Genomic DNA, 20,989 nt, shown 5'->3' with positions numbered 1-20,989 from the left:
AGACCAGGGCGGCCCTTTGACACACAGAGGCTCTCATGCACACATCTCCATGCTGGGGACACATGCACACACCCAGCATGCGCGTATACCCGCAGTGCGCTTGCACACCCACAGCGAACACAGATAGTGCATCTGGGTAAATGGCAATGCAAAAACATGCAGAGGTCACCCCAGAAGGTATGTGCATTTTTCTCATTGTCTCGTAAGGCAGAGTACGTGACACCTACCGGCATCCACTGTATACAGATAAACGTTGCCCAGAAAACATACCTCAGAGATGCTGACTGACCCATACCACCCATCCACCCGCCCATCCATCCACCCATCCACCCACCCATCCATCCATCCATCCATCCATCCATCCATCCATCTATCCACCCTTCCATCCGTCCATCCGTCCATCCGTCCATCTGTCCATCTCTCCACCCATCCATCCACCCACCCATCCATCCCTTCATTCATTCATGCATTCATTCCACAAACACAAATTGAGTGTCTGCTACATGCTAGGCATGATGCAAGGTGCTCAGGTTTCATCAATGTCTAACACAGTTGTCACTGCCCTCAAGGAAGCCACTGTCTCATGGGGAAGGTAAGGAAGGTGAATAGAAGTAGGCCAGCCAGATAACTCCAGCAATGAACTTGCAAACATGAAATCCTGATCTGGGAAGAAGAGATGAGCAAGTCGGAAGGGAAGAGCTATAGCGAGTGACCTTGGGGGAAGGGACACACACAGGAGTTTCATGTTTAGACAAAGTGGGATTAGGTGAAAGTGATCACCTTTAATTTGATTAGTATGAGAATGTTTCCCGGAGGCAGACAGAAGGCCTGTGGAATGCAAGCCTTGGGGCTGCTTAGACTAGCAGTGGGGGAGGGACCTTCCAAGCATAAATGGCCTTGGGAGGCTTCACAGACCAGTGGAGAAAGGGTCGCAGGCCAGGTCTGGTGGGGGTGGGGCGGCGGTGGGAGGAGTGAACCCAGGGCCAGGGCGGCAGTTTCCCAGGAGCCTCCTCTAAGTACTCAGCCTCTCACTTGTCCAGAGGGAAATTCAGGCCTGACCGGTTGAGTTGAGTGACTTCTCCCAACTTTTTACTGGGGTGGGTGGAAAGGTGTGGGGGTGAGGGTGGGGGTGGGGCAGGAGCACGGCCAGCCCTGTGGGCTAACGGAAAGGAAGTAGGAGAGGCCTGGGTGTCTCCTTTGGGGGAGAGCGGTCATCAGGGAGGTCACCATGGTCCCCCTCCCTTTCCTCCCCTTTGCCCCTCTCTTAAGTTCCTCATTTCTTTCCGGGCCAGGAGAAGGTTTGGCCACCCCGGCACTGCCAAGGGAGTGTCAAGGAGGTGGCGTGCAGTGTGTGGCTTCTGCTGTGGCACATGGCGCTCATTCTTCAGGCGCTCATGCTGAGGCCAGGCTGTTCGTGGACCCACCCACACGCACATCCACACACTCAGAACCGAGCCCAGGGGACCAAAGACGTGGCGCCTGGAAGTGGAGAAGCTCCAGCAATTGGGGTGGAGGAGCAGAGCTGGCTGGCAAGGAGGGAGGTGGGAGGGCTGGGGCTGTGGGAGACAGGCATGGGTGTGACCACCCACAACACGCAGATGAGGCGCTCTTGCACTGACAGCTCTGAGGAGTGGCAACAAGGGAAACACATGCAAGCCCCGATGCCGCTGAATGACACTGTGAGCGCTGAGGGCACGCGGGGCGAGAGGAGATGTGTTTGGGCTGCGGCCAACACAGAAGATTTCCTGGAAAGGGGGCCCGAGCCAGCCCCAGAGGATGGGGAAGGTTCCTCCTGCCCCTCCTCCAGCTGGGGCTCTCCTTGCCAGTTCCCAGGGTGACAGTTCAGTCTTGAAACTGAAAGCAAAGCTGAACCAAGAACACAAACCCACACACAGCACAGAGGCCACGCTCTCTGGTGGGTGGTGGCGGTGCTGGTGAGGCTGGGGGGTGCTGATGAAAACAGTGTGCGTGACACACCTGTCCTTCTGTCTCCACGCTCTGTGGAGGCGTGGCTCCATCTGAGAGTCCCATTCCTGAGAGCAGGGTCAGGCCACTGCTGGCCCTCACGCAACACAACCCCCCCACAGCAAGGCAGGCAGGGGTGTGACCACCCCCACTTCTTCCTCTGTAGATGTGGCCCCTCAAAGCTAACTGGTCCCTACTCCCAAGGTAAAATAAGGCTGACTTCAACTGGAGCCAGGCAGAGTCAGAAGAGCACTCTGTGTACCCACAGGCCCCACTCAGCCCCTCACACGATTTTTCCCCAAGCCAAGGGAGTTAACAGGGACTCTCCATGCTGCTGCCATGTCCATGAGGCCCGGCCAGGCGCCCTGACTCCCCCATGCCCTGGGGATTCGTCTTCAGAGTGGAGAGAGCCCAGAGTTCCTCTATCTGTCAGTTTCTCCAGGGGAAGGAGAGGAGGCAGGGAGGGAGGCTGCATGTCTTTGGGACTAGCTCGAGATGCTGATGCTGGTGAACCAGACTGGCACCAGCACTCAGCGACTTCCCATGGGAGGCCATTCAGTTGACTTCCTCTTTCTCCTTCTTTTTTTCGTGACCCCCTTTTTCTCTCCTCGTCCTCCCCTTTCGGCTGCTCCTCTATTGGCAGTCTGCCTTAGCAAGGCAGCGTCGCTCTGGTTCGTTGGCAGTTCTGGCAACGGAGCTCAAGGGTGACTTACTCACTGTCCCCATCTCTCCCTTCTCTCTAGGTTGCTCCTGTGGTTGGTCCAGCCCAGCATGCAGCCTTGAGCCTGGCTTAGCTCACCACCTCCTCCAGCTCTCTCCACCCCCTATTTTACTGCACCTCGGGGGGCAGGCTCTAGGCTCCAAAGTACCTGAGTGGCGTCTCTTCATTAAGAAAGCCCCACAGCTCTGGAGGGCTCTGTAAATCCCACTGTCAGCTCGCTGAGAAGAGAGCATGGCTATTACCCTACAGCCTAGTGACCTGATCTTTGAGTTCGCAAGCAACGGGATGGACGATGATATCCACCAGGTATGGCCCCTGAGAATGGAGCACAGTCAGCCCGTGTGGACAATCAGATAGACACAGCCAGCCAGGGAACCAGCTGGCTGCACAGCTAGCCAATCAGCAAATATCCATCAAGCACCTACTATGCTGAGGGCACTGGACCTGCTTGCCAGCCAGCCTGCGTACCAGCCAGTCACTCATGAGGCTGGTACGGAGTCACTGGGCCGTCATTTAAGGAGCTGGTTGCTCACGTGCAATCAATGAGCCAGCCAGACAGCTGCTAAGTACATCAACTGAGCTGCTGGTTAGCAACATGGAGTAAAGCATAAAGGGTACCCTGACCATCAAATGCATTTTTCAGCCATTTCCCTTCTCCCAAAATGTCACAGTGAGAAAGCTGAGGGAAGAGCCACGTAGCAAGAATGAGTGTGGCCAGCTGAACTGTAGACTGGAGTCCAGGCCCTGATATTTTCAGTCATCTCTTTGGCCCCAGCCTAAGGATTCAGGACAAACTAGAAATGAGGTCTTTGGTGGGAGGAATTTGGAAAATAGGACAGGATTTTCCATTCCTTCCCTGCACTGGCACATTTTCTGTGCGCTGAAATGTACCCATTGAATGGTGTCCGGGCACACTCATCACTACCCTCCATTCTCCTCCTTCCACAAAATGGAGAGGGAAGAGGCACCCAGGTACAGTAGAAGGAATGGAAGATTAGGAGTCAGGAGCCCTGGGTTCCAATCCCAGTTTGGCCACAATGTCACCTGAGCAAGTCCTGTCCCTTACTCTATCTCTTTGTTTTGTTTTTTTGAGATGAAGTCCTGCTCTTATCACCCAGGCTGGAGTGCAGTGGTGTGATCTCAGATCACTGCAACCTCCGCCTCCCAGGTTCAAGTGATTCTCCTGCCTCAGCCTCCTGAGTAGCTGGGATTACAGGTGCCTGCCACCATGCCCGGCTAATTTTTGTGTGTTTTTAGTAGAGATGGGGGTTTCACCATGTTGGCCAGGCTGGTCTCGAACTCCTGGCCTCAAGTGATCCACTCACCTTGGCCTCTCAAAGTGCTAGGATTACAGGCGTGAGCCACTGCACCTGGCCCCCTACCCTATCTGACTTCTGTTTCCCCATCTTCACCAAGAGGAGATCCAAATGGATTACCTCCAAAGGGCATTCCAGTCTAACTCGGATGTTCTCTATTTTAAATCCTGTGAGGATGGAAAACTGTCAAATCTCTGGTGGCCTACTAAAGGCTGCCCCCTAGTGGCCTTTGAACACATTGAACTTTCTGTCTACCTCCCTACCTAAAGCTTGCTCAATTTTATTGAACATACAGGGTGTGCCTAGCCTGGTGGAAGGCATCAAACAAGGAGAAAGGAAGAAAAATCTACCATACATGAGTTGTCAGTGCTACTTGTCGTTTTTCATTTGTTTCTAGTCCACTCAGCAACTGTTTCTTTTCTTCATAGCGGCTGTTTTTCACAGAAGCAGTTCTTACCCTCCACCCTCAAAAGACAGACTCTCCTCCAAGCCCAGGATGCCCTTAATTTCCCTTCCTTCTCTCTTTTTATCTGTAACATTTCCTGTTCTTGTTTTCTTCCCACTGGCCCAGGAGAAAGAAATGCTCCTTTTCCTTGCAGGGGTAATTCCCAACCTCTGTATGTACTGAATCTGTTCTCTCTGGCATCCTCCAAGACCTCAAACCATCCATCGCTTCCTCTCTCTCATATCTTTTTTGTTTGTTTATTTACTTACGTATTTGTTGAGACAGAGTGTTACTCTGTCACCCAGGCTAGAGTGCAGTGGCACAATCTCGGCTCACTGCAACTTCTGCCTCCTGGGTTCAAGCAGTTCTGTGCCTCAGCCTCCCAAGTAGCTGGGATTACAGGCACCCACCGCCATGCCCAGCTAGTTTTTATATTTTTAGTAGAGATGGGGTTTCACCATGTTGGCCAGGCTGGTCTTGAACTCCTGATTCACCCCCCTCAGCCTCTGAAAGTGCTGGGATTACAGGTGTGAGCCACCATGCCCGGCCCTATTTTAATTGTTTGAGATGGAGTTTCACTCTTGTCCAGGTTGGAGTGCAGTAGCATAATATTGACTCACTGCAACCTCTGCCTCCTGGGTTCAAGCGATTCTCATGTCTCAGCCTCTGGAGTAGCTGGGATTATAGGCATGCATCATCACACGCAGCTAATTTTTGTATTTTCAGTAGAGACGGGGTTTCACTGTGTTGGCTAGGCTGGTCTCAAACTCCTGACCTCAGGTAATCTGCCCTCCTCGGCCTCCCAAAGTGCTGGGATTACAGGCGTGAGCCACCGCGCCTGGCCTCTGGGATCTTTTAGATGTCTCAGATCTCTCCTCAACTTTGAACATCTTCAGGTCTCCCCAACCCTAAAAGAAAACCTCCCTCCCTTCTGCCCCCACTTTCAAGACGCTACCTTTTTAGTTCCTTTCTTCCCCCAGGGTAGTCTCCACCCTCTGTTTTCACTTTCTTACTTCCCTTTGACTCTTTTTTCTTTTTTGAGAGAGGGTCTCACTGTGTCACCCAGGATAGAATGCAGTGGCACAATCATGGCTCACTGTAGCCCCAACCTCCCCAGGCTCAGGTGATCCTCCCACCTCAGCCTCCCAAGTAGCTGGGATGACAGGCGCACATCACTGCACCTGGCTAGTGTGTGTGTGTGTGTGTGTGTGTGTGTGTGTGTGTGTGTTGAGACAGTTTTGCTCTTGTTGCCCAGGCCGGAGTGCAATGGTGCGATCTCAGCTCGCTGCAACCTCCATCTCCCATGTTCAAGCTATTCTCCTGCCTCAGCCTCCTGAGTAGCTGGGATTACAGGCATGCGCCACCACGCCTGGCTAATTTTGTATTTTTAGTAGAGACAGGGTTTCACCATGTTGGTCAGGGTTGTCTCAAACTCCCAAATTCCCAACCTCAAGGGATCCATTCTCCTCGGCCTCCCAAACTGCTGGGATTACAGGCATGAGCCACCGCACCCGGCCTAATTTTTGTACTTTTTGTAGAGATGGGGTCTCGGCATGTAGCCCAGGTTGATCTCGAACTCCTGAGCTCAAGCAATCCTTCTGCTTCAGGCCTCCCAAAGTGCTGGGATTACAACAGGTGTGAGCCAGCTGGGCGTGGTGGGATTATAACAGGTGTGAGCCGGCTCACCTGTAATCCCAGCACTTTGGGAGGCTGAGGCAGGGAGATCACTTGAGGTTGGAAGTTAGAGACCGGCCTGACCAACATGGAGAAACCCCATCTCTACTAAAAATACAAAATTATCCAGGCATGGTGGCACATGCCTGTAATCCCAGCTACTCGGGAGGCTGAGGCAGGAGAATCGCTTGAACCCGGGAGGCGGAGGTTGTTGTGAGCTGAGATTGTGCCACTGCACTCCAGCCTACGCAATCAGAGTGAAATTTCATCTCAGAAAAAAAAAAAAAAGAAAAAGGAAAACAAGTGTGAGCCACCGTGCCTGGCCCCTTTCACTCCTTTTAGGAGACTACTTTTATTTTGAAATGTATAATAAATACAAAAGGGTGCATAAATCATATTTAGATATAGACATCTATAAAATGAGCACCCAGGTACTCACCACTTAGGTTAACAAATAAAACATTACCAGTCTCCTAGAAGCCCCTGATACCTAACACTTAATGAGAGCTTAGTCTACGCCAGGCCCTGCTCTGAGTGCTTTATATGTTTGATCTGTTGAAACAATCCTAAGGGATCAGTCATGTGATCACTCCCATTTTATAAACGGGGAAACTGATACACAGAAAGGTTAGGTAGCTTGCCCAAGGCCGCACTGCTAGTGAGCAGCAGTTTGGTCTCAAGCCCAGGCAGTCTGGTTCTAGATCAGCACAATCCAATAGAATTCTCTGGAATGCTGGAAATGTCCTGTGTTTGTGCTGTCCAGTATGGGGATACAAGTCAACGGGGCTGTAGAGCACTTGAAATGTGGCTAGTGCAATTGAAGAAATGATTTTTTAAGCTTTCCAAAGTTTTTATTTATCTCTAAATTTAAATAGCCACCCATGGCTGGTGGATATCATCATGGACAGTGTATAGCTCTAGACGCTGGGGCCTTAATCACTATACCTAAGCGCCTACTCCAGTCTGTCCCCACTGAGATCCATTGTGCTGGCACCCTAGCACTGCCCTGAAACTGATCTAGCCAGGGTGACTGCCCAGGGCCAAACCCAAAGGTCTTTTATCCATTTTTGTTTTTCTGGATCCCTCAGGAACACTACATAGAGAGGATCACTCTCATCCTTTTTGCATGGAAAAAAAAGAATTATCATCCACAAACAGATCTTGAGACTAAACAACAACAAAAAGAATGATCAACGTTCCCATGAAAGAAAATTTGGAAAATACGAAAAAGAAAGGGGAAAAAATTATTCAAAACTCCATAATGAACATGAAAGTATAGCAGGGCATGGTGTCGGCTTATGTCTATAATTCCAGCACTTTGGGAGGCCAAGGTGGGTGGATCACCTGAGGTCAGGAGTTCAAGACCAGCCTGACAAACATGGTGACACCCTGTCTCTACTAAAAAGTACAAAAATTAGCTGGACGTGGCGGCAGGTGCCTGTAACCCCAGCTATTCAGGAGGCTGAGGCAGGAGAATCGCTTGAACCTGGGAGGTGGAGGTTGCAGTAAGCCGAGATTGAGCTACTGCATTCCAGCCTGGGTGACAGAGTCAGACTCTGTCTCAAAAAAAAAAAAAAAAGAAAGAAAAGAAAACTCTGATTAACATCCTGGTATATTTCTTTCTATATAGAGGTTTTTTACTGTTTATTTTTTTAATAGAGATGGAGTCTCACTGTGTTGCCCAGGCTGGAACTCCTAGGCTCAAGTGATGTACCAGCTTTGGCCTCCCAAATTACAGGCATGACCCACCGCATGCAGCCTCCTCTATGTGGAGTCTTAAAAAAAAAAAAAAAAACATTTGCAGTCATACTGCTTTTTAATTTAGCTTTGCTTAATTTCAGAACACTTAACACTCTCTAGGGGTTGAATTCTCATCTCAATTTTCTTATCTACTCCAAGGATCGAGCGACCACTAGCTCCCTTTTGAACTCTTAGACCATGAATTTTTTTGATTCCCCAATAGGCATCTCTATTTCAGATGTCCCAAAGGCACCTCAAGCTCACCACATCCAGACATTGTAGCCCTTATCTTGGTCCACAACCTGCTCTTCCCCTAACTCTGGCTGTAAACTTGGTCCATTTTCAGATTCTGGTAGGGAGGGTTTGCTGGAAGACCTGGGTGTGTTGTGAACCACATCCCTATCTTCTCCATAGCTGGAAGACCCCTCTGTGTTCCCAGCTGTGATCGTGGAGCAGGTACCGTACCCCGATTTACTGCATCTGTATTCGGGACTGGAGCTGGACGACGTTCACAATGGCATCATAACAGACGGGACCTTGTGCATGGCGCAGGATCAGATCCTGGAAGGCAGTTTTTTGCTGACAGGTCTGTTCCCTTGCTGGGCAGGGAATGTGTGGTAGAAAGAGGGCCTGTGTCTCTAGGGAACAGCAGCCCACAATGGCTTCTAGTAACCCTGTGCAGAATGGGCAAGGCCACCAGCAAAAACATGCTGCTTCACAGAGGAGGGAACCATCTTAGCAGATTCATGGTCTGTGGAGATGGAGTGGGACAATCGGGAGTGAAGACCAGCTGAGGGGGTGGAGAGTTACGGAGGGAAGGGTGCCGGACCCTTCCTGGCTGGCCCTCGGTACCTCTGGACAGTGTCACCTGCTTCTCACTCACTTAGCACTCACTTCAGGGCCAGCCCGAAGGATGCTTACCACCATCCTTTCTTTGGGCTGGCCCTGATTGTAGCTGTACCCCCTGCCTTGTGCTCTGAGGGAACTTTTCTTCTCTCCTTCCACCATGGAACCGGGACCAGATGACAATGAGGCCACCTCGCACACCATGTCAACTGCGGAAGTCTTGCTGAATATGGAGTCTCCCAGTGATATCCTGGATGAGAAGCAGATCTGTAAGTGTGAACCCCAGTGCCTGAACTCAAGGTAACAAAAGAATTCTGTTTAAAAATATGAAATCTGTGTATTGGTTTCTCAGTCATGTGTGCACTCAGGTATATGTCCTATACCCACTGATATTCATATGACTTTGATCTTTTGTGTATTTTGGTGGCTGGCTTATTTCAGTTAGCACACTGTCCTCAAAGTCCATTCATGTTGTAGCATGTGTCAGAATTTCTTTTCATTTTCAGGCCAGGTGTGATGGCTCATGCCTGTAATCCCAGCACTTTGGGAGGCTAAGGCGGGTGGATCACCTGAGCTCAGGAGTTTGAGACCAGCCTGGGCCACATGGTGAAAACCCATCTTTACTACAAATATAAAAATTACCTGGGCATGGTACACATCTATAATCCCAGCTACTCAGGAGGCTGAGGCAAGAGAATCACTTGAATCTAGGAGGTGTAGGTTGCAGTGAGCCAAGATCGCACCATTGCACTCCAGGCTGGGCAACAAGAGCAAAACTCCATCTCAAAAAAAAAAAAAAAAAAGAAAAAAAAGGAAGAAAGAATGTATTTCCATTTCCAGGCTGAATAATATTGGCCATGGTACCTTTCTCAGGCTCTGCTCTTTTGCTTAACTCCCAGGAAGACAGAGATGCAGCGTGGGGCTCATTTAGAAATAAGTGATCCCACAAGGTCAGGAGTTCAAGACCAGCCTGGCCAACATGGTGAAACCCCATCTCTACTAAAAATACAAAAATTAGCCAGGCGTGGTGGCAAGCGCCTGTAGTCCCAGCTACTGGGGAGGCTGAGGCAGGAGAATCACTTGAATTCAGGAGGCGGAGGTTGCAGTGAGCCAAGATCGTGTCACTGTACTCCAGCCTGGGTGACAGAGCCAGATTCTGTCTCAAAAAAGAAAGAAATAAAGAAGTGATCCCTGCCCATCCTACCAGGCCCCTAGCTCCCCGGAGGGCCCCCAAGGCAGGCTCTTCCCAGTGCCCTCTCAGGCAGATGCCTTAACGGCACAGGAAGGTCCCCCTAGATTGCCCTCTCCCAAGGGATGCTGTGGTACAGTGAGGGAAAGCAACCCATAAAGCTGGAATGTGACAGGTGTCTAGTCCTGGCTCTCACCAGTGTTCATCCAGGATCCAACAAGGGGTGCCTATTTGTACCAGGCACCGACTTGCTGTGTGACCTTGGGCACTTGACTTCCCCTCTCTGGGTCTCAGTTTCCTCATCAGGAAAGCACAGAAATGGGACTACATGATCTCTAAGGCCCCTTTGAGTCATAAAATGAGCCTAGGACTAAATCAAGATGGCTCTTTACCTGGGGTGCTGCCTAGAACTTCCCCACCACCAGCAATGGGCTATAAATGTGGCAGCTGTGATTGGGGCCAGCTCGTGCCCACAGTTCTGCAGATGCTTCCTCTCCTTGTGGTACAAGCCACATGAGGCATTTTCAGGTGCATCCTGTGTCTGGGGCGGGGGGGAAGAGCCCCCCCCACCGGAACCCACCAGTCTCTCCAGCACTGGGCGACCCCCACTCCAGCCCCTGCCCTGGGCCCTGCCCACCCCAAGCCTTTCTTCTTGCAGTCAGTACCTCTGAAATGCTTCCAGACTCGGACCCTGCACCAGCCGTCACTCTGCCCAACTACCTGTTTCCTGCCTCTGAGCCCAATGCCCTGAACAGGGCGGGTGACACTAGTGACCAGGAGGGACATTCTCTGGAGGAAAAAGTCCCCATAGAGGAAAGTGCCAAGAAGACTGGGAAATCAAAGAAGAGAAGTAAGTGGGAGAGAGTGACTGTATGTGTGTCTCCAAGGGGATGGGCGGGGCGTGGGGGGCGGTCAGGGTTCATGGATGTGTTAAGAGGCCAGCTCTCTGGTGTGACATGGATGGACCAAAAGACCTCCCTTCTGTGAAAGCTGGCCTCATCCTTTAGCCTGCCTGCAGCCTGACATTTCCCATGCTGCCCCTGTCTGCCCGGGATCTGCATAAGCTCTTACAGAAACATCGATGATCTCAGCGGGTTGAATTCTGGGCTGGGAGTTTGGACACCAGGCTTGGCCCCCTGGCCAGTCCCCAGACCTCTGGGGCCTCAGCCTATAAAAGGCTAGTCATGCCGGGTGCTTATCTCCCTTCTGCAGAGCTTATAAAGCCGACGCCATATATGAGAGAGGACTTTGGGCTTTCCCAAGCCCCGTGTTATTGATTTACTCAGGCGATGGCTGCTCGATACTGCCTTGTCAGCATGGCAACCAAACCTCAGCCCCGCACTTACCTGCACAACAGTGGCGCCTTGAGGCTGCCTTTCCATATCAGAAGTCAGGCTAGGCCGTCTGCTCTCACAAAGGTGACTTGTTTGCAAGCACTTGGTTTCTCTGCAGCGTTGCCATGTTGCAGTGCTACCCTGGGGGCCTCAAAATGAGGGTGCAGAGGCCTGAGGGCTGTGGCTCTAGAGAGCCATCTGTGGCCTCCAGCCCTGGTGACCTGCCTCCTCCTTGTTGGCCTTGTCACAGCCAACTTGGCCAGCTCATCGTCCCCACCTTTCCCTCACAGTCCGGAAGAGCAAGGGCAACCGAAGTACCTCACCTGTCACTGACCCCAGCATCCCCATTAGGAAGAAATCAAAGGATGGCAAAGGTATGGTCAGCTGGGACTCAGGTGATGTGGGGAGGGAGCGCCTTCCCTGCTGCCAGGGTGCCCCAGTTGTCCAGGCTGCCCCTTACAGCCCGCCCCTTTGCAGGCAGCACCATCTATCTGTGGGAGTTCCTCCTGGCGCTTCTGCAAGACAGAAACACCTGTCCCAAGTACATCAAGTGGACCCAGCGGGAGAAGGGCATCTTCAAACTGGTGGACTCCAAAGCTGTGTCCAAGCTGTGGGGGAAGCAGAAAAACAAGCCTGACATGAACTATGAGACAATGGGGCGGGCACTAAGGTAGGAGCTGTTGGGATACAGAACCCCTGCCCTGGGGATCACCAGCCCTTCCTTAAGTCCAAGGGCTCCTCCTAGCTTTGATGGAGACCTGACTGATCCTAAGGAAACGGGTCTCACAACTTTCCTCTTAGCTTGCTCTTATGACCATTCCCCAGGCCCCCTCTGGGAGGAAGAGCCCTCTTCCTCTTGCATCTCTGACCTGGCCTTTTTCTCCTCCTCCTCCTCCTCCCCCCCCCCCCTCCCCCTCTTCTCCCCCTCCTTCTCCTTTTCTTCCTCCTCCTCTACCTCCTCCTCCTTCCCCTCCTTCCTCCTCCCCCCCTCCTTCTCCTTCTTCTTTTTTCCTCCTCCTCCTCCTTCTTCTTCTTCGACAGAGTCTTGCCCTGTCACCCACGCTTGAATACAGTGGCGCAATCTTGGCTTACTGCAACATCCGCCTCCTGGGTTCAAGCGATACTGGTGCCTCAGCCTCCCGAGTAGCTGGGATTACAAGCATGCAACACCACACTCAGCTAATTTTTTGTATTTTTAGTAGAGATGGGGTTTCACCATGTTGGTCAGGCTGGTCTTGAACTTCTGGCCTCTAATGATCTGCCGATCTGGGCCTCACAAAATGTTGGGATTACAGGGCTGAGCATATCGTTTCCCTTGCCCTCGGGCGGTTCCCCAGCAAGCCTCACTCAGCCTTACGCTTGCCTAGCCCTGGGGAAGGAGTGTGCTGGGGAGATGGAGATGGAAGGCCCTCACCCAGCTCCCAGCTAACTTCCAAGTCCCCACCCTCTTTCTCTAGATACTACTACCAAAGAGGCATCCTGGCCAAAGTGGAAGGGCAGAGGCTGGTGTACCAGTTTAAGGAGATGCCCAAGGACCTGGTGGTGATTGAAGATGAGGAGGAGAGCAGCGAAGCCACGGCAGCCACACCTCAGGCCTCCACGGCCTCCGAGGCCTCCACCAGTACCACCCGGCGAACCAGCTCCAGGGTCTCATCCAGATCTGCCCCCCAGGGCAAGGGCAGCTCTTCCTGGGAGAAGCCAAAGGTCCAGCATGTCGGTCTCCAGCCATCTGCGAGTCTGGAATTGGGACCGTCGCTAGACGAGGAGATCCCCACTACCTCCACCATGCTTGTCTCTCCAGCAGAGAGCCAGGCCAAGCTCACCAAAGCTGTGAGGTAAGGGCACCCAGGTCAGTATCAGTCTTTGCACAGTACCTCATGTTGGGGTTGTTTTCTTTTTTCTTTATTTTTTTCAGATGGAGTCTTGCTCTGTCGCCCAGTCTGGAGTGCAGTGGCATGATCTCTGCTCACTTCAGCCTCCACCTCCTGGGTTCAAGTGATTCTCCTGCATCAGCCTCCCAAGTAGCTAGGATTACAGGCGCCCACCACCACACCCAGCTAGTTTTTGTATTTTTAGTAGAGACGGGGTTTCACCATGTTGGCCAGGCTGGTCTCAAACTCCTGACCTCAAGTGATCCACCTCAGCCTCCTAAAGTGCTGGAATTACAGGTGTGAGCTACCACGTCCTGGCAGGGCTCAGTTTTCAACTTCTTGCCATGCTCTGCTTTGTCTCCAGGCTCTTGGGATCCTCCCAGAGCCATGGAGAAGCCAGTAGGGCACTTGTTGGTCAAGAGAGGGAAAGTCAGTTGCCTGAGGTCACACATCAAAGTCATGGCAAACCCAGCACTTCACCTGGGGGCTTACAGGAGTGGGGCTCCCCACGGAGCCACCAGTGCGTCCATGTCCTGTCCCATCCTCCTACGCCTCCTCCATTCTAGAAGCAATAGAGAATGTTTTAGAGCCACCTGCTGTGCCCTCCTTGGGACCTCCAGGCCTACCTGGCAAGCTCTCACTACATCTCATCTCCACTAAGGGACCTCCGCTTTTCCCTGAGAAGGTTGGACGCGGTTGGGTTATGTGTATGGACCTCCCACTACACTGGCGTGGGTCACTGATATACCCTTTCAAGAAGGGCAGTCAGTAGAGTGGAATAGCAAGGAAGATGAGCTCTGGGGTCCCACAAGGTCTAGATGTGAGTCCCTGCTCTAGTGCTTACTTGCTGTGTATACACGAGACCAGGGACTCACATCTAGGCCTTGTGAGACCCCAGCATCCCCACTCAGAAGACATCGAAGGTTCATGCCTGTAATCCCAGCACTTTGGGAGGCTGAGGCAGAGAGATCACGAGGTCAGGAGATTCAGACCATCCTGGTTAAGACGGTGAAACCCTGTCTCTACTAAAAAAAACTTAGCGGGACTTGGTGGCAGATGCCTGTAGTCCCAGCTACTCAGGAGGCTGAAGTACGAGAATCGCTGGAACCCAGGAGGCAGAGGTTGCGGTGAGCCGAGATTGACAGAGGGAGAGTCCGTCAAAAAAAAAAAAGAGAAAACCCAAAGGCATGGCTAGTCTTAGAGCAAGTTATTAATATGTAACCTCTCTGTGCCTCACTTTCCTCAAGCTGTAAAGTCAGGTTGTTCTTATTCCACTTGCGGTCTGTTTTCAGGATTGAGTGAAGTGCCACATGTCAATCACTTAGAATGATCCCTGACCTATATACCTATATATTAAGCACTTAATAAATATGAGCTATGGCCAGGCATGGTGGCTCACACCTGTAATCCCAGCACTTTGGGAGGCCGAGGTGGGTGGATCACCTAAGGTCAGGAGTTCAAGATCAGCCTGGCCAACATGGTGAAACTGCGTCTCTACTAAAAATACAAAATTAGCCGGGTGTGGTGGTGCATGCCTATACTCCCAGCTACTTGGGAGGCTGAGGCAGGAGAATCGCTTGAGCCCGGGAGGCAGAAGTTGCAGTGAGCCAAGATTGCACCACTGCACTCCAGCCTAAGTGACAGAGCGAAACTCCATCTCAAAAGAAAAAATTAAAAATTAGCTGGGTGTGGTGGCACACACCTGTAGACTCAGCTACTCGGGAGGCTGAGTCAGGAGGATTGCTTGAGCCCAGGGCTTCAAAGCTGCAGTGAGCAGTAATAGTGTCACTGCACTGCAGCCCGGGCAGCAGAGTGAGACCCTGTCTCTAGGGAAAAAAAAAAAAAACACACAGCAAAGAAATTGACAAATACCTTCAGCTCCATTCCTCTTGCGCCCTCCTTCCTAGCCAACTTGGGGACACTGCCTGCCTTCACCAACTGTGTTCTCTGTTTCTTCTCAGTGTGTCTTCAGTGCCCAGCAACATCCACTTAGGAGTGGCTCCTGTGGGGTCGGGCTCTGCCCTGACCCTGCAGACAATCCCGCTGACCACGGTGCTGACCAATGGGCCTTCCGCCAGTACTACTGCTCCCGCTCAGCTGGTTCTCCAGAGTGTTCCACCGGCCTCTACCTTCAAGGACACCTTCACTTTGCAGGCCTCTTTCCCCTTGAACACCAGTTTCCAAGACAGCCAAGTGGCAGCCCCAGGAGCTCCACTGATTCTCAGTGGCCTCCCCCAACTTCTGGCTGGGGCCAACCGTCCGACCAACCCAGCACCACCCACGGTCACAGGGGCTGGACCAGCAGGGCCCAGCTCTCAGCCCCCTGGGACTGTCATTGCTGCCTTCATCAGGACTTCTGGCACCACAGCAGCCCCTGGGGTCAAGGAGGGGCCACTGAGGTCCTCCTCATATGTTCAGGGTATGGTGACGGGGGCCCCCATGGAGGGGCTGCTGGTTCCTGAAGAGACCCTGAGGGAGCTCCTGAGAGATCAGGCTCATCTTCAGCCACTTCCAACCCAGGTGGTTTCCAGGGGTTCCCACAATCCGAGCCTTCTAGGCAACCAGACTTCGCCTCCTCCCAGCCGCCCCACTGTTGGGCTGACCCCAGTGGCTGAACTTGAGCTCTCCTCAGGCTCAGGGTCCCTGTTGATGGCTGAGCCTAGTGTGACCACCTCTGGGAGCCTTCTGACAAGATCCCCCACCCCAGCCCCCTTCTCCCCATTCAACCCTACTTCCCTCATCAAGATGGAGCCCCATGACATATAAGCCAAGGGGTCCGGGCAAGTGTGACCCACCAGGCAAAACTGAGCAGGATTTTCTTAGGGACCGACTTCAGTAGCACACCTGCCCCTGCATTTCAGTGGGATGTCAATACACTTGACCCCCACTTCCCCGGCCCTACCTGGTGTCACTGTGATCAAACAGTGCCCAGCTTAAACATCCCTGGCAACAGACTCTGGCCTTCAAGAGCACTTGGGGATATGCTTTTGGCAGCATAACGGGCTGACTTGGTGTTGGAGGAAAAACCCTGGAGCCAGGCTGAAGTTTGTGGCCGAGGTTTGTGCAGCAGCTCTGTGAGAAGAGCCCTTCTAGCTGGCTCTATCTCGCTGGCTGCATTCCCTACACAGGAAATTTACTACCCATATGTGAATATCCTTGTATGTACTTGTGTGTACTTGTGGGTCTGTATCTTAGTTTCTTCGGGGAGGACAGGGCTGTAGCTGTAAGGTCTTGTTTCCAAGGCTGTATGTATGTCTCCGTGGATCAGCCACAGGGATAGGGCTTTTGCTTTTAAGGGAAAACATTCTCTAATTCCCTTTGTACATGCCGAGATTCAGTTGCTCTAAGACTATGGGGTACAAGTTTGATCCCCCCAATCTGGCAATGGTGCAGAGCTGGAATGAGTGCAGAGTAGGAACGCTTTGATGCTCATGCACGTTGGGGAATATGCGCTCCTCAGGGACAAGAAGGCCGAGTAGGGTCAAACCACGAGGGGAGGGAAGAGGAGTCCGCTCTGGGAGCAGCCCTCACTGGCTGGACTGAGGTACTCTTCCTGGAGTTTGCTGTGTTCGCGACCACAGTCACCATGTGGTCAGGCTGGAACCTTGGGCCACCCCAGAGTGCTTTGCTGACGTATTAGACAGGGGTGAAGTGCCCTCCAGCCTCACAGCTAGCCACAAAGCCCCAGTCAGAGCTGAATTCATTGAACGTTTGTGCCTAGAGCTTGGGCTGTTTGTGTGATACCAGCCTCCTGCCAGACAATAGCCTTTGCTGACACCCCAGCCTACTTCCCCCATCCTGGGCTCCCTCTTGATTACTTTTTGACATTTTTTCAGCTGTCAGGTGTCACTGAGGCTAGTCCGGCTACGACCTCGATGGGGCCCACCCCCATTCCTGCTCAAGCATGGGTGCCTACCACATGGTGTCTGCTGCTCAGCCTGCCTGCGCCTCACCTCGAAGGTGGACCAGCCTGCTTCTGTGATGGCTGCAGCAGACCTCCTCGGGTGGACCAAGGCCTCTCATCTTCCACTTTCACACTTAACCCTGACTCCTTCACCAAGAAGATGGGAGTCAGCAGCCAGGAGTTCCTGGGACACCTCTCTCTGTTCGTGGCTCCTTGCTTTCCCCTTCCCTTTTTCCGAGGAAGGGCCAACCTATTCTCTCTCAAAGCTACCTTCTGGGCCGATGGCCTGGATGTCCTCCCCCTCCCTTCTTTAAATGAGCTTGCCTCCCTCCTGCCAAGTTTGGGGGTAAGGCTAAGAAATGTCAGCCACGGAAACAACTCTATTATCTGGTGACTTTGGGTAATGTGAATCAGTGCCTGAGGACCTGTGTCCTTGGTACAAAACCATCCACTTGACCTAACTACCTCCCCTGGCCTCCCTCTCACTCTTGTCTTACTTGCCAAGCCAACTCTCACCCTCTCCCACCCTCTCCCTCTCCCTGCCCCCTGGAGGGCACTGTGTTTGGTTGTGCAAATGTATTTACTATGCGTTTCCAGCAGTTGGCATTAAAGTGCCTTTTTCTAATAAAATCAGTTTGTTATGACAGTTTCCTGATGGTTGAAAGTAAGCATCTTGATAAAGGGTCACCATGAAAAAAAAAAACAATTTTGCACAAAGGTGCTGCATGGGTTAAGGGGAGCCCCACCCCCACCTGAAGTCTGGTTTCTGCCACCCCTACTCCAACTCCATGGAAACTCATTGCTGGAAGGTCATCAGTGACCTCATGGTGAAATCAAATATCTTCTTCACCGTTCTCAGCCCCCGTGAACCCACACTAGCTGGGCTCTCCTGCTTCATCACCCTTTCTGGGGCTGGTTCTTCACCTACCACTTCAATGTGGCTGTTCATCAAGACTCTCATCCATTTTGGGCTCATGTTGGCTCCTGGGATATGGGTCCTAAATCTAGAGCTCCAGCCCCAACCTTTCTCCTAAGCTCCTGGCTCACATTTCCAGCGATCTGCTGGACATTTCCACATGGATGCTTGTCAGCCCCTTAAAGATAGCCCCCCTACCAACTATGGATTTTTTCTGAGTCAGAGTCTTGCTCTGTTGGCTGGAGTGCAGTGGTGCAATCTTCGTTCACTGCAACCTCAGCCTCATGGGCTTAAGCAATTCTGCCTCAGTCTCCTGAGTAACTGGGAGTACAGGCGCACAGCACCACACCCGGCTAAGTTTTGTATTTTTAGTAGAGACAGGGTTTCACCATGTTGGCCAGGCTAGTCTCGAGCTCCTGGCCTCAAACGATCCACCTACCTTGGCCTCCCAAAGTGCTGGGATTACAGGCGTGAGCCACTGCGCCTGGCCAACAATGGATTTTAAAATTATTTGCACACTCACAAAAATCCTTTCCAAGATGACAGGTTGATGGGTGCAGCAAACTACTATGGCACATGCGTACCTATCCTATGTCAACAAACCTGCACGTTCTGCATATGTATCCCAGAACTTTAAAGTATAATAAAAAAAAAAATCAAACAAAAAGGCCGTCATGACTTTCCTATTTCTGTTAATGGTGCCACCGTTTTCCTGACCTCTCAGGGTGGAAATTTCAGAGCCATCTGATGGTTGCCTTCACTTCTCCCGCGTCCCCTTCTCCCATCTCCTGAAGTCCAGCACATGGTTTGCAATGTCCGAAAATCTGGCCTGCCTTCCACATTCCCAGAAACCTCCACCCTGGCTCAAACTACCCAAGACACGCAAGGGCTCCCAGTGATCTCAACCCCTCCCATGTGCTCTTTGCTAAAAAGCCCTCCGTGATCCTCAAAATGCTTAATCTCTAATCCTTTCTCAACCTAACTCTTTAGCTGCTGAATCCAGTCCAGGGGTCCTGGAGTAGGGATGGGGAGTACTTGGGCTCAAGGCAGTAGTTCCGGAAGTATTTTAAGCTTAGCGTCAGCCTTGTCTTCAGGACAAACCCTGATGTCCTTGGCCTGCCATCAAGACCCTTGACCATTGTGTCCTAACTGACTTCCCCAGTCAACTCACCCTGCTCCCTCCGCCACCACTCACACCCCAAGGCACTGCTCCAGTCAAACTGATGGATTTGCTGGCCTGTGAACATGCCTCTGTTTACAATTTCCAAACTCTGTGCTTTTGCTCTTATTATCTACTATATATATTCTAAGCATTTTAAACCTGGAAACCAAGATCCTCCATTTAACTTTTACCTGCTCAAGGCAATACAGACAACCTCAACATTTACACAATCTTGTGTTTTCTTAACAAATATTCTTCCCTTCTATACATCTTTTCCTTTAGAAATGCAATCCATCCCGGCCACCCATGGTGGCTCACACCTGTAATCCCAGCACTTTGGGAGGCCAAGGCAGGTGGATCACCTGAGGTTGGGAGTTCGAAACCAGCCTGGCCAATATGGTGAAACCCCATCTCTACTACAAATACAAAAATTAGCTGGGCATGGTGGTGTGTGCCTATAATCCCAGGTACTGGGGAAGCTGAGGCAGAGAATCGCTTGAACTCAGGAGGCGGAGGTTACAGTGAGCCGAGATCACACCTGGGCGATCAGAGCCAGACTTTAGCTCAAAAAAAGAAAAAAAAAAAAAGTACAATCCACCCTCAGGATCTGATTGGTTCTGCTCAATCAGAATGTCCTTCCTATCCTGCACCAATTAAATTGTGCCCCTCCTTCAAGACTTGATTCATGGAATCTGCCTCCCCAGACCAGCCTATCCTAAGTGAGCTATTTTAAACTCACTGCAATTGCCACTCTTTCGGCAACTGATCACGAACACCCTGTGACATCTATTATAATCACAACTGTTACTTAAATCTTCAATGACCTGTACCCAGTTAGTGTCACCAATTAGCACATTATCTCCTTAAGAAGTGGGAGGGACTATCAACCACATAACATGGCACAGTACAAAACATCAAGGAATGATTACTGATGGAGCCAGTGGGAGATGGGGACCAATTTTTAGGTAGGCGGCCTCTGACCTCCCCTCTGCACAGGCATTCACCCCAGGTGCTCCACTGCTCAGGGCCTGCTCTCCCTGGCTCAGGGCCCTCATGGTATCCCCACCCCTACCTCCCACCTTAGCACTCAAAATTTGTTACTGTTTTGAACATCCTCTGCCCCTAAAGCAACTTCCCTGTCCACTTTCTTTCTTACTCCAAGTGTGCAAGTAGCGAAACTGATTAACCTGTGCTGATACAGTTATGGGGGTGGGTTAGAGGAGAATCTCGGGAGACAGGTTCATTGCAACCAGAGTCAAGTGGCAATAAGTCTCTGCCTTTTCATGGTTTAATGGAGTCAGGTGTCAAGAGACGACCCTCATCTCCCAGCAGCTGGTATGTTACTCCCTCCTCTGGGAGGAGCACTTTGTTTTCCTTATTTTTTTGAGACAGAATCTCCGTCTGTCACCCAGGCTGGAGTGCAGTGGCACGATCTCAGGTCACTGAGGCCTCCACCTCCTGGGGCAAGCAGTTCTCCTGCCTCAGTCTCCCGAGTAGCTGGGACTACAGGTACATGCTACCAGGCCCAGCTAGTTTTTGTATTTTGTGTAGAGACAGGGTTTCACGATGTTGGCTAGGCTGGTCTCGAACTACTGACTTCAAGTTATCCACCTACCTCAGCCTCCCAAGGTGCTGGGATTACAGGCATGAGCCAGGCCTCACAGCACTTTGTAAATACCTCTATGGCAGCACTTAACACGCTGCAGTTCCTTAATTACGTGTTTATGCAGGGTTCCCCACCAATACACTGTGAGCTCCTCAAGGACAGGGACTGTGTGTTAGTGGCTGACGTATCCCCAATGCCTAGCACAGTGTTTGGCACACAGTAGGTTCTCGATAAATGCTTATTGAAAGAATGAACGAGTCCTGATTTTAATTCTGGGACTTCTGCCCTATGCTACCGCAG

At 51.6% G+C, this 20,989-nt stretch overlaps 1 protein-coding gene across 4 annotated transcripts in view; it reads left to right on the top strand.

Annotated features, from left to right (window-relative positions):
• ELF4 (E74 like ETS transcription factor 4) overlaps window positions 1-17,660 on the top strand; it is a 48,271-nt gene extending 30,611 nt beyond the window's left edge. For 2 of the 4 annotated variants that reach the window (XM_032260181.1, XM_032260180.1), the window contains exons 2-9: window positions 2,823-2,992; window positions 8,276-8,447; window positions 8,884-8,976; window positions 10,555-10,746; window positions 11,521-11,604; window positions 11,708-11,900; window positions 12,688-13,065; window positions 15,063-17,655. In XM_032260181.1, the coding sequence (XP_032116072.1) occupies window positions 2,918-2,992; window positions 8,276-8,447; window positions 8,884-8,976; window positions 10,555-10,746; window positions 11,521-11,604; window positions 11,708-11,900; window positions 12,688-13,065; window positions 15,063-15,867 (1,992 nt within the window). In that variant the 5' untranslated portion in view covers window positions 2,823-2,917 and the 3' untranslated portion in view covers window positions 15,868-17,655. Of the gene's footprint in view, window positions 1-2,708; window positions 2,993-8,275; window positions 8,448-8,883; window positions 8,977-10,554; window positions 10,747-11,520; window positions 11,605-11,707; window positions 11,901-12,687; window positions 13,066-15,062 lie in introns of all 4 variants that reach the window. The other 2 variants (XM_032260179.1, XM_032260178.1) reach the window with 2 other exon arrangements.
• The last annotated feature ends 3,329 nt before the right edge of the window (window positions 17,661-20,989 follow it).

Source organism: Sapajus apella, unplaced genomic scaffold (assembly GCF_009761245.1).
Source record: "Sapajus apella isolate SASKATOON/1434 unplaced genomic scaffold, GSC_monkey_1.0 scaffold115, whole genome shotgun sequence".
In the NCBI taxonomy this organism is placed as follows: Eukaryota; Metazoa; Chordata; class Mammalia; order Primates; family Cebidae; genus Sapajus; species Sapajus apella.
The sequence above is the reverse complement of the archived record's forward strand: the minus strand, read 5'-3'. Positions and strand labels throughout refer to the sequence as shown.